Raw genomic sequence first — 12,806 nt, forward strand, 5'->3', positions numbered from 1 at the left:
GTAGTTCTGATTTTGCCTTTCATGAAAAAGCAAAACCTCTAGAGCCTCCTTGCATCCATAATTGATGATCGCCTGCACCATGTCACAGTTGTTGTATTTGGCAAAACTGTGGCTGTATGCAAATAGTCCTTCTCTATATAGTTGAAATTGTGTTGCCTGCAATGAATCAAATAGGAAAACAGACTGTGTCTTACCTTGTACCCAAAACATGAAGTCTCTAAAACTTGGAAGGTGTACAGGCTTTGACTGAGAGCCATTATCTGCATCAACAACATCAAATTGATCATTATTAACCCATCAAGGTGCCAGCCAAGAACAGTGAACATCAGTGATTTGAAATTCTGCCAAGGAGTGGACTATTGACACTGAGAAACCTGGGGCCCGACCAAAGAAGAAGACTCATCATTTTGCCCTCTTAGATTAGATCAGATGAAACTTTAATGATCCCTGTGGGGAAATTGGGTTGTCGCAGCAGCAAAGAGAAGAATGGAGATCAGAACAGAACATACAGAGAGCTGCAGACAATACAAGAGGCCTAATTACAACAAACCATACTGAAAATATTACAACAGAGAGATAAAGCGTCTTGGCTGACAGATTTACAGGTTTGAAGCTGATTAGCAGGCTAGCTGTTCACATTATCAGGCACGCAGATGTGACAACATACTGTATATACAGAAATGTATACAGACATGAAATGTGGTTTCTTTCAAAGGTCAGTGAGGAAGGGCTTGACTTCCAAAGGGAATTCAACAGACTAGAGGTAAACTTGCCAGTGGTTCCTTTTCCATGTATTTCCATTATTGGTTGTAATTACTTGGATCTTTACAAAATTTTACTGCAACAGACTGTATTGTAGGTGGTGTTGAGCTATTGTGGGATTTTGTACTTTTCTTGACACCGAGTTCACTGAGTAGAAATAAAATATGGAGAATAACCCCTACATCGTAAAGCGAAAGATAAGAATGTGACCAAAAAAAAAAAAATCTCTCATTAGAAATAGCTAATGTAGCCTATTAATATAGTTAGGCTACTAGAAAAGTCAATTTCCTTGAGAAAATGTGTGGGCTAGCATGAAGCAGCTGGAAGTGTGCTGGATTCAAATTGAAAGGTCAATTGAAAGTTGAATTCGTTTGAAAGAATTAACCATTTAAAGATATATTTTTTAATCTTTTTTTAAATTCACTCCCTGCCGTTCATTATGGGATTTTTTTCCCATAGTCAGTCCGTCGCCTCCAGCACCTGTTGTAGTGAGTGTATAGTAGCGTATCTTTAAAGTATAAAGAGGGTCAAAAGGTGGAATACATCCGCAGATTTTTAAGTATTTTAAAGTTGGAACAGAGTTTTGAAGAGAATGCAACTAAGTATTACCACTAGCCTACTACAAATAACAATAATTAAAAAAAAAAAAAGATAATAATGATAATAGAAGAAGAAATAGTGGCAATAAAATAAAGCAACAAAATATGTCCGTAAAGTCATGTTCTGTGCTTCCTAGTTGTCTCTCCAGTCTGCTGCTGAACAGGCAGTGACCTCACGGCGCCATATTAAAATGCTCCTTCCTCTCTGACGGTGTGATATCGCAGCTAAGCAGCAGCTAGCCGCCAGTCTGCCTTTTACATCCACAAGACTGACAGAGGGCAACGACATGATGGAAATTGACTCACTTCAAGAGGCGCTCAAAGGTCACTTCAATTTATTTCGATAGTTTTTGAGTTCCTTGAGACCACCTGTTATATGTGGTGGTTACATTATCAAAATGCACGGAGTGTAGCCCGCTAACTAATATCGTTAGCTAGCTAGCTACTTAGTAACTGGCTAATGCTAACGTTACAAGCAGTCTCACGGAAATGGTTAGCTGTCGAGCACATTAGCCAGGCTAGGAAGCTAACGGTAGCTGAAATATGCTGCTTTCCTTTATCAGTCTTGCCAGACTTAATCTATCTGCCCCCACTATTTGACAACTCCATGTTAGTCTTCGCTGGAGATTAGGCAATTGGTCAGTATTACCGGCTATCTGGTTTAATACATATGCTAACAAATCTTAGCCGGCTAAGCCATTTGATTTAGCTTCTCATGCTAGGCAGATGGCAAAAATGAATGTAGTTGTAGCTAGCAAGCCAGTTAGCTAAACGGCTAGCATCCACTAGCCTGTCACATAGTTATGTAAATAGCTAACGTTAATCGGCCAGTGCGATGGTCTATTAGCCAGATTGTCCACAGAGCTCCTAACAAGCTTAATGTAGTTGGGTATGGATACTCTTCAACGCAGGTGGCCAAAGCATCTTCGCTTCATAACAGAGGTGTTGTCTAAACTGCAAGTAGGTTAAATCAAAGCCCGTCCATCTCTGGCCAGGCCAGCTAGCTAACCCAAGTATATGTTTACTCACTCGGTGACTTTTTTGCTCTCCTCAGATTTTGATAAGAAAGGAAAGAAGGAGGCCTCTCCTCTTCTGGAGCAGTTTCTATGCCATATTGCCAAGACTGGAGAGACCCTGTAAGTAAAATCCATATAATGTAGTGAAACTTATTTTATTGATATCATGGATTAACCCCCCTCCCCCAACACACATACACATACAAATTTGTTTTGATGTTTCTATGGAGATCTGTTAATTGGCTATAAACCATTCATGTTAATTGCAGCTGTGCAATACATTAATGCATTTCTAGTCTACAGTAAAATTGCTGTCATTTCTCTGAATGTCTTATACAAATAGCATGCTGCTGTAATTGCATTTTCATGTCTTTTCTTTTACAAATACATCCTTTGCATTTGTGTCCTCCAACCATGGTATGCTGTGGCCTAGTTTTGCTGGTTTCTCCTGTACTCTTACAGTGTTTCCTCTGTAATTTTATGCAGCTGTGGTGCTTGGGGGGGATAATTCAAATTCTTCTTTGCCCCATATCTGTCACTGTTTGGGTTATGTTTCAAGTTGAGGTTGTAGTGCTAAAAATGTTTTTTCTATATAGTATACTATATATATATATATATATATATATATATATATACATACATACATACATACATACATACATACATACATATATATATGTGTGTATGTATTGTAAAACGAAATTTTAATGCTAATTTTAATTTCACATTTCTCTACCAGTGGTGCTAATTTCTTTGCTGTGGTGACACACCACTGCTAAATGAATATAGAGGAAACACTGCTCCTATGTGCTATGCTCCAGTCCATCGACTCTTATCCAGCATACCATTTTCCTCTAGGGTTCAGTGGTCTCAGTTTAAGAACTACTTCCTGTTCAAATTGGAGAAAGTGATGGATGACTTCAGAGCCTCAGCGCCTGATCAAAGAGGCCCGGCAAATCCCAACGTGGAGTCAATTCCATTTGAGGATATGAAGGAGAGGATCCTGAAGATAGTGAAGGGATACAATGGGTAGGTACCCAGCTAAAGCAGTCTGATTCTGCATGATAGAGGCAGGCTGGCCTGCTGGTTAGATCTGATCCATCTGTCAGCCAGAAAGAAGGTTCAAGCTCCTGTGTCAGCAAACATTTGTTCTGCTGAAGTGTCCTTGAGCAAGTTACTGAGTCCCTACCAGCTCCAGGGGTCGGTGCTCTGTAGCTGACCCTGACCTTTGACCTGCTGGAAGGGGCAAACCGAATTTCCTCTACAGGGATCAATAATGTATAACATAATCATTATTATAGACTTACCGGTTTTCCTCCAATAATATGATACTATCGTGAAATGCTATTGTTATTGCAGATTTTGTCATCTTAACACAATAGCACCATCTACTGAAGCTTTTCCATGTGTCCCATATAGTATGGTTAGATCTGGCCCCCTGGCCCAAATGAATACATCATCCAGATATATATCCCAATTAATGAACACAAAAGGCATATTATAATACATGCAGCTTTGCAACGCATTTCAATTTTGTAAGCTCTTTCTCAGACAGCCAGAGGAATTGATGCACTTATTATTAACTACTTATTATTATTATTATTATTGTTATTATTATTAGTTAATTTTTGACACCTATGAAGCATGAATAAATTCTCATATTGAGTACTTAAGATATACTGTATCACACTCTTACTTTGACTGTTCAAAGTTTAAAATTTCTGTCACAAAACTACACTGTGCAGCTTTAAACTGTGTGCACAAATGCACATTATTATATTTTGCCCCAGAATTTTACAGAATCACAAGGAGGATCAGGCTTCAACCAGTGTGAATGAAATTTGTGTGTTTGTATTTAGTTTGTATTTGTCAAATAGGACTGGGGAAAGGGGTCTGAATTAACTTGTGTGTGAGCACTTTGTGAACAATAGCACTGCACTTGTTAAACCTTAAACCTTACTTTTGTCGTCTATCTCTTATCTACCTTGGGCTTTGAATTCCAGGCTGGTTGTCAGACAGATGCTTTGCTAAATTACACATTACCTCCCTTGCTGACACAAACTTTGAAACATCTTTTACAAATGGGTGCAATATGGGCAAAATGCTGCCATATTTCACTTAGTGCGCCTTGCTTCTTTACAATTTGGCGACGGGCAGTGTGATCAACCGCTGCCTTTACAACCTTTTCTCTCTTTCTTTGAGCTACGCAGCTAGCTCTCACACTTCCACACAGACAAGGCCTCTAGGCACACCCACCAGATCACCGTTCCCTTGAATCCTTAAAGGCACAGTCTTTATGTTCTGTTGGATGGCATTCAGAAAGTAGATCATTTGTGCAAAATGCTGGTATAGTACCGTTTTAAAAATTTGGTACCGTGGTACTTATGTAGTACCGGTATACCCTGTTATCCTACTTTACAGTCTGCTGTGACTCATTTTAGCGGGGAGCTAAGCCAGAGTACTCGCCACCCGTGAAAGGATGAAGCAGAATGTTGGGGCTAATTTTTAGAGCGGCAGGAGGGCAATAGACACTAAATGCCTTTCTAAATGACAAATGTTTTCTGTTGCTCTTTTTCTTGTTTCAGAATCCCATTTACAATCCAGCGCTTGTGCGAGCTGCTCACAGAGCCCAAGAGGAACTACACGGGAACAGATAAGTTCCTCCGAGGGGTGGAGAAGGTAAGTGTTGAGCAGGATGGCCGTTTTTCCGTTCTCAAGTTGTCAACCTGCTCAAACTCCAGACCTGTGTCACTCAACTGGAAATACTTGTTTCCCTATAGAATGTAATGGTGGTGAGCTGTGTGCATCCAACCTCAGAGTAAGTATGGTGTCCAAATTAACCTTGTCTCTACAAAACACTGAACTATAAGAATTATGGTGTCTGCTGGATTAAGACATTCTGTTTTTTCTGAACTGTCTTGTGCAGGAAAAATGGATGCAGTGGCGTCAATAGAATGAATGGAGTGATGCTTCCAGGGAACACATCCGCTTTTACAGAGAGGTTATACTGGGGACAGATTCAGTCCTTGATCCTAAATTCTATAATGGTTAAATTGCATCAGATGGTATTTTTATTCACATAGTTTCTTCTCATCGTTTGCTAATTTGCTTTTTCACTCATTGTCTTTAATTGCTTTATCTTAGGAAAGTGAATGGCCCAGGAACCCCCCGGCCGCTGAACCGACCAAAGGTGTCTCTGGCCAGCTCACTAGCAGCAAATGGTCTGCCAGACAGTACAGACAACAAAGACCCTATCACAGAGCAAGAAAGTGACAAAGAGTCCGAGTATGTCAGAAGCCATGGCATGATCAAAAATCCAGGCTCCATGTCTATCTTACATAAACCAGTAAATGCTAATCAGATTTTTATCTCCTCTGTCTATATCTTGTTTTTCTGTCAGTGAGGTTTCGGCGTCAGGGGCTACCCTGGGAAGCTCGGTGAAGAACAAGCACCAGGACGAGGACGAGGAGGAGGACATGGAGGCTGAGCAGCATGAGGTGAAGAGACTCAAGTTCAACAAGGACGAGGATGAGGAGGAGGAGGATGATGAGGATGAAGAGGAGGAGCAGGAGGTAGACACGCTAAGACCTCTGCACGCTACCTGCCTCTCAAAAGAGGCAGAAGCCATGGTCCAGGAGGACGAGGAGAAAGCCAACGACAGCGAGGAGAATGAAGCCTCCAGCAGTGCTGCCACCGTGGAAGACCAAGGTAGGGCTTTTAAGAAATATTCACTTTAAGCTAATTGGCAGCATTTTTACCATGGTCCTATGTAGCTCAGTTGGCAGAGCTTGGAATTAATATTGACAAAGTTAAGGGTTCACTTCCTACTGGGGTCACCTATACGGAAAATGCAGTCACGGTACATTATTACAATTGTCCAACACATTTTGGATAAAACCATTCATGAGCTAATCAACTTTATTGTAGGGACTAGTTTGCAAAGTGCAAGTGTACGCAGCGTATGCGGGACTTTAATTTTGAAGTTCAGCTTCCATACAGAAGATAAAGTATGTTTACACTGGGTAAAGATCTTGGCTAGTACAGACATGTAGAAAATCAGCCTTTTTCCATACGTTATTGTTTTTACATCGTCATTAATACATCGCGGGGAGAGCGACAAGACCCACAAACACCGTCCTGTTAAGTCAAAATAACTCTATAAGCAGTCGTTTTTGCTCAGAGACGCATTTTGTAATTAGCCAGTGCGTAGATGTCAGACCCAATGGGAGGCGTAGCTTGCGTAGCATTCCATGGGTCTGACTCGTCGGGCTAGGCTAGGCAATGAAGCTATACAATTGGGCCCTGTGTATTTAAATCGGTGCAAGCTTTGTTTTAGCTGGCATTAGGTAGATTGAAACAGAGACAATCATCAAAATGGGCTCCATTTACCTCAACATGTTTCAGTACTACTGTAGTACCGACCTGATTCCGTCGGTGCCAATAAAAGTACCTATCTTAGTTACCCAGCCCTGTCTTTGACCTAAAGTTATTAAGGCTATATTTCAGTCTCAATTCAGTGCTGGACTGTTACATTTGCCCCCTTCACTTGGATCTTATGCAAATTCCGATAAAGCCTACTGATGTTTGTCTGACGTCTGCATGTAGGTGACTGTGTAGTGGTTGCCTGACTTTCTCTTTTTGTTTGAGAGCTGAACACCTGAGACAAGTCAGACGATTTTGACATTTTCACAAGCAGCCTATCACTTGCAAACTGTGCTATTTCTTCTGCCTATCGTCATTGTTGTGATTAGCACATCAGACACATTACATATGCCAGAAAGAAGTGGAGGTGCTAATCAGGAAAATGTAGTCTAGAAAAAGCTGCATTTTAGGGCGTTTACAAACCCATAGTCAGTTTCCTTTGGCTTGAATCAGGGGACATGGTGTAACTTCGGTTTGGTGCCGTTTCACATGGACAAAAATCAAGCGAACCATAATGTATTATCAAAAACCATCAAAAAGAGTGATAATTTCCTTCATTGGTCAGAAATTTGGTGCGGGAAAGGACTTTCTTGCGGGGTAAAACTTGTCCTTAGCCCATAATTTACAGCTGCTTAATGCACAGTGCTTCCTGTAGTTGGGTGGGACCACGTTGTCACTCCAAACAATGCTCTCCAGGGTTGGTTTGGAAATGCACCGAGACCACCCGCTCGACAAGGTCTTGGTCTGATTGAGTGCATTTTCTATTTTCTCATATGGCCAACTGAACCAAACTAAAGGGGAAACAACGCCAGGGTTTCAAGTAACTGCTCTAAACCAACTAGGTGTGAAAATCTTAACTAAGATGTAGTAATAAATCTTGTGGCTCAAAGCATTAAAAGTAAAGCCCGTAACTTTATTGTAAGAATCCTAATTTCACACTTTTCATTTTATTCCTTTCTTGACATTTTCTCACTATTGGGAGTGTATGTATATAATTCGACAGGATGATGGTTTGAGGCTAAATGATCAAAGCTGAACTCGAAAGAACAGATTCCAGTCGTAAGTTTATGGTTTGGTTGTCTCCATAACTCACTGGTCTCATGCACTAAGCAGTGGGCAATCCTCCCATTTCACTTTTCTTTTTTTCTTTTCATCGAGACAGTAAGACTGAGGGGGAAACAGGAGAGAAGGTTCTGGCGGGATTCAGTACTATTTCATTTACAGTGCTCCTTTGAAAGAATGGGGTCGCACTCGACAGTGAGGATATGTACGAGGAGTATTTATTCTAAGACAGGCAAAATGTTTTCGCCAGTCCCTTAAAAATCAAGGGATTCAGTACTAGACCAGCAGGATTACGACAGTGGTTTCTCGAGGCTAGGACACTGGATGATTTGCAGGCTGACCCGGGCTTTAACCATTCCACCATCTCTGCGCTTGGTGTTTTAGTTTTAACTTGTTCTTCTCCATCCATTTCCCCACAGAGCCGACAAGCAGCACGCAGGCCGAGGTGTCAGCGGGCCCGGGCCAGGAGGCGGAGCAGGCCGAGAGGGAGGTGCCATGCGGCTCCCAGGAGGAGGGCAGCGACATGGACCAGACGGAGCAACAGGCCCCCACTGGCGTACTGGAGAGCCCCGAGACCAGCAGGGACAGTGAGGAGAGCAACAGCGACCCGGTCAGCAGCAGCAGCAGCAGTAGCAGCAGCAGCAGTAGCAGTGGTAGCAGCAGTAGCACAGAGGAGAGTGCAGCAGCGGCCCGAGAAGACATAGCCCCCACTCCCTCCAGCAGTACGACTGAGCCCCCTACAGAGGGCGCCGTGGAAAGTGCCAGCTTGAACACTGGGACCAGTGAGGAGCCCATGGAGCAGGACTAGACTGAAGGCCTCCTGCAGCCACCTGTGACCATAAAACAACTTGTCCTTGAATCCAGCTTGACTGTCACTGGGGACGAGGAGAACTGCACCTCGTACTCAAGATGAACGCCTTGTCTCGCTTTTGGACACTCCTCCAAAATGGCTACCTGGCATTGATGTGGGCATACAAATAAATTTTCATTTGAAGTTTTTTTTTTAAACTGGAATATTTTATTGTTACTCTTATCCTCTATGATTATTTTTGAATTTCCCTGAAGACTTGTCGGTTTCCAAAGGGATTGGTTTCAGCAGCCTTGGAATTTCTTGAATATAGTTTTTTTTCTAGATGGGGTTGTTAGGATGCTGTGTTCTGGTTCTTTCTCTTTTCCCCATCCACTTCAACCATTTGTACATCTTGACAGGAAAGGTAGAGGTCTAAGTTTTGTACCCCCTAGCCCCAGTGGTTATCAGCTCCACACCATCAGGGTCAGAACAAAGCCACACCAGCCACTCATTATTTATGCAGCTGTTCTGGACATGAATGAGCTACTAACACCATTTCTGTTTTTGACTGAAGCACATCTAAAAATGTTCAGCCCCCCGAACACTGAACCACCACTATGTTGTTGCTTAAGTGCCACCACGGCTGTTAAGAAAATTTATCTTTTTTTTTTTTTTTTTTTAATTAATATTACTTGTCCATTTCCTTGTGAGATGGGAGACATAGAAGTAGTTTTCTCCATTGTGTCCTTATATTCTTTTTAACCATCTTTTGCTATGATACACTACCAACCCCACTGAAGAATTCTGACATGCTACCTTGTAGAGGCGTCCTATGTAAAATTATATATTTTGGATGCATAGAACCACCATAATTTATATGATCATTTCAACCTATTTTGGAGTATGTTTTTTGTTCTGTCTGCCAGTTCTAGTTTCCAAAACCAGCTGTAAGTACAAAGATGACTTCCGCTTTCTTTGTATCGTGATGTCACCATGTTGTTTCACAGACCGATATCCAGAGCAGTTACTGGTAACAGTTCTACACCTGTTTCTGCAGCTGTACTTTTTGATATTTAGAATTTTAAATTTCTGTAAAGTAGATTTTTGTAGATTGTAATACAGTATGTGTTCACTGCCTTTGTGAAACCATATATAATTGTATAATTTCTGTGTATACTCTGAATGCATTTGCTTTCAATGCGGTATTCAGAAACAGCAATAAATGTTAACATTTTTATGCGTTGTGGTCTTGCTTATTTGCCCAGGAGGCATCTCATCTATTTCCTGAGGTAGCCTTTGAACGTATCAGATCACCTCTTGCATTATGTAATGTCCCTCCTGAGCGTCTCTGATTATATTGTCCACATTCATACTTCCATTAATGTAATTGTTCCTGAAAATGTGTCTGAAGCCATTTGGCTAAAAATGCTTAAATGCTCATTTGGTTAGCCTGCTTCATGCTGCTACCAGTTTTGATGTGCACAAACAAATTATTTCCCAAAATGTTGACGAGGTACCAACAGTGTAATGGGGCTTTTCAACTGATGTTGTGTGTTGGCAAGCCTCTTGTGTAGAAGCTCACCCATTTTGACGGGCTTGTGTATCTGACTAAATCCATTTTGGGCACGTTGTCCTCCCATGAGAACCAAAACGTACTGAGGATCCAACCTTTTCGCACTAAATATACAGATCTTCTCATGTTGCCATGTCTCTACACCGAGGCCCTGAAAGGTGCTGTTGAAGGTCGGCTTACAAGACTGTCTACCGCTGCTGTCGTTTGGCTGCTGAAATTTGCCCGGGCTCTCTGAGGAAATAAAAAGTGGATTGCATAAATCCAAGCAGCACTGTTCAGCAGGAGGCACTATTTAAACTGTAGACTTTGAAGACTTGTCTCCAGGGAAATAAATGCCAGGTCAACAGGGGAATTAAAAGCAGCTCAGCATCAAATGAATCTTAATTTGATCCCAGCTTCATGAATGACAGAGGATATTATGGGGAGAGTATAGGCACACTGGTGGTGACTTAAAAGTTTCACGCTGGTCAGTTGACTCAATATCCTCTTTATATGCTCAATACGACTTAGACAATTTACACCGGATCTGATGTACTCCTGAATTTATCTGTCATTTCTTGTGTACTGTGGAGTTCTACTGCCCAAGTACCATTTACATGTGTGAAATTGCAAGATGAGCTGTTGTTTACACACTGCTGGGCTGTTGCTTTGTGCTCTACGTTACTTCTGAGTTGTCTTCCATGCCTTGAGCCTCGGGGAGCCGGATTCATTAGTTGGGGATAAAATTCTAGAAAGGTAAATATCTAAGCAGCTCTATTGTCAGGTCTACACTGAGAGAAGCTTATTACCCTCTGGCCTCCCCGAGAAACAAAAAACACTGAAAGCGCAGCACACCTCTTTTTATTACATGCCACATTTCTCTGCATTTTTTATTTTTATTGTGACACTCAACAAGGGAGCATGAAGTAGAGCAATCAACAAGGAAGGGGATTCTTTTTTATGTTAGTGTTTTTACTGTCAAATTATTTACTGGTGTTTCTGCATCCTATAAATTTGGTTGTTAAAAGCTGTGGATTTTTGTTTTTTGGCACGGTGTTGTAAATCATGCTAGGATGAAATAGAAATTCATCTGGTCACTAATCGCTTATCGCAATACGGTCACACATGACATCGTTATCTCACGGTCACAGATGTGTTTAAAGCTGTTCTCATTTGAAACATGCTTGGCGTTAAGGCGTCTGAATCTGCTGATGCTGATGTTTTTTGAAAGATATTTTAGTGGAGCCTTTGTTCAGTTCCCCTATTTGTTTTTACATGTACTGAGAACCTTTGCCAAGCTTTACGTTCTATGTCACACTGCCTGTATGCCTCGTTTATTCTACTTCAGGGGCTCCCAAATGTTTTCATAGCAAGGACCCCCCATGTAGACTTGCATTAGACCACTGGGCCCGCCATTTGATAAGATTATACATATTTTCCCCTAAGGAACGTAATCTGAGAAGACTGTTGTTAGCTATGGCTTGGTACATAATTATAATAGTCTGTACTGAGGCTGGGGTGATAACTGCAGTGAGGAGAGTGAAACCTTTGATCAAAATAGCCAGTAAAATAACTATGAAATGAAACTCTCCCTCATTTTGCTGGAGACCCCCCTGGAGCCCCCTCGAGGACCCCCTAGCGGCCCCTGGACCCCACTTTGAAAACCGCTGTATGTCGTTACAGCTCCATAATGTTTGAGTTTCATGCTTCGCCTCCCGACCCAAGAGAGGAGCGTTCAAAAGGAGCAGAAGTGAAACTTTCCTCGGCAGTAGCGCATAACAAATCAAACTAATTCTTTTTTCTTTTCAACCTATCATTATGATGAGCTTGAGGTGACGGTGAAGGCTAATTTCCATAACACTCCAGAGTCATCATGCGACCAGGGAAGACAATTAGAAGTTTCAGCCCGAACTTGCTGGAGTACTTAAGCGTTCTGCACACTCGGTGATGCTTATTTCAGATTTCATTGACGGCGTTTGGGACATTTATGCAAATGGAAAAAAAAAAACACGGGGAGAGTGCTAAAGTTGTGAGCGGGGGGGAACACTCTTAAGCGGTTGGAGAGGATTGAAAGTTCACAGATGGAGCGCGGTGTCTAGACTCCGGCGGTGGAGCAACAGCAGCAGCATCACCAATAGGCATGTCCTCTCTGCCGGGGTCAGGCAGCACCACGCGCAATCTCCGTGTCATCCAATAGAGGGTACTGTTTAGTTTCCGAGCCAGACCTAACATGCCTCGTCGGCCCCTGAAATCAGAATGCAGACTGAGTTTCCCCCCGCTGCTCCCGGTGAGCGGAGGCTGTGACACATTCAGCACATCACCCCGTACGCTCCTCCAAAACTCCTCTAAAACCGCAGACAGACACCATGACCTCCTCAGGCTACATCCACTCCACCGACTGGAGGAACTCGTCTCATTTTCATTTCTTTGGGAAAGGAACTTTAATCCGGTGCGTATGCAGATTCTGCAGCACAACAGGCATTTGATCAAACAATGGTTTGGATGGCAAAACCGTCTTCTTTTCATTGCCGGCATGCCAATCAAAATAGCTATGTTAATTTCTGCTGCTGCTGCTGCTGCTTGGTGGAGACTGTGACACATTC

General features: G+C 42.2%; 1 protein-coding gene across 1 annotated transcript; it reads left to right on the plus strand.

The window, feature by feature from the left end:
• The first annotated feature begins 1,576 nt into the window (after window positions 1-1,576).
• Window positions 1,577-9,888, plus strand: ppp4r2b (protein phosphatase 4, regulatory subunit 2b). Its single transcript, XM_071919945.2, has 9 exons — window positions 1,577-1,685; window positions 2,416-2,497; window positions 3,236-3,406; window positions 4,963-5,056; window positions 5,158-5,195; window positions 5,304-5,378; window positions 5,522-5,662; window positions 5,778-6,085; window positions 8,281-9,888. The coding sequence occupies exons 1-9, from the start codon at window positions 1,649-1,651 to the stop codon at window positions 8,667-8,669; spliced, it is 1,335 nt and encodes a 444-aa protein (XP_071776046.2). The 5' UTR covers window positions 1,577-1,648; the 3' UTR covers window positions 8,670-9,888.
• The last annotated feature ends 2,918 nt before the right edge of the window (window positions 9,889-12,806 follow it).

This window comes from Centroberyx gerrardi, chromosome 5 (genome assembly GCF_048128805.1).
Source record: "Centroberyx gerrardi isolate f3 chromosome 5, fCenGer3.hap1.cur.20231027, whole genome shotgun sequence".
NCBI classification, from domain to species: Eukaryota; Metazoa; Chordata; class Actinopteri; order Beryciformes; family Berycidae; genus Centroberyx; species Centroberyx gerrardi.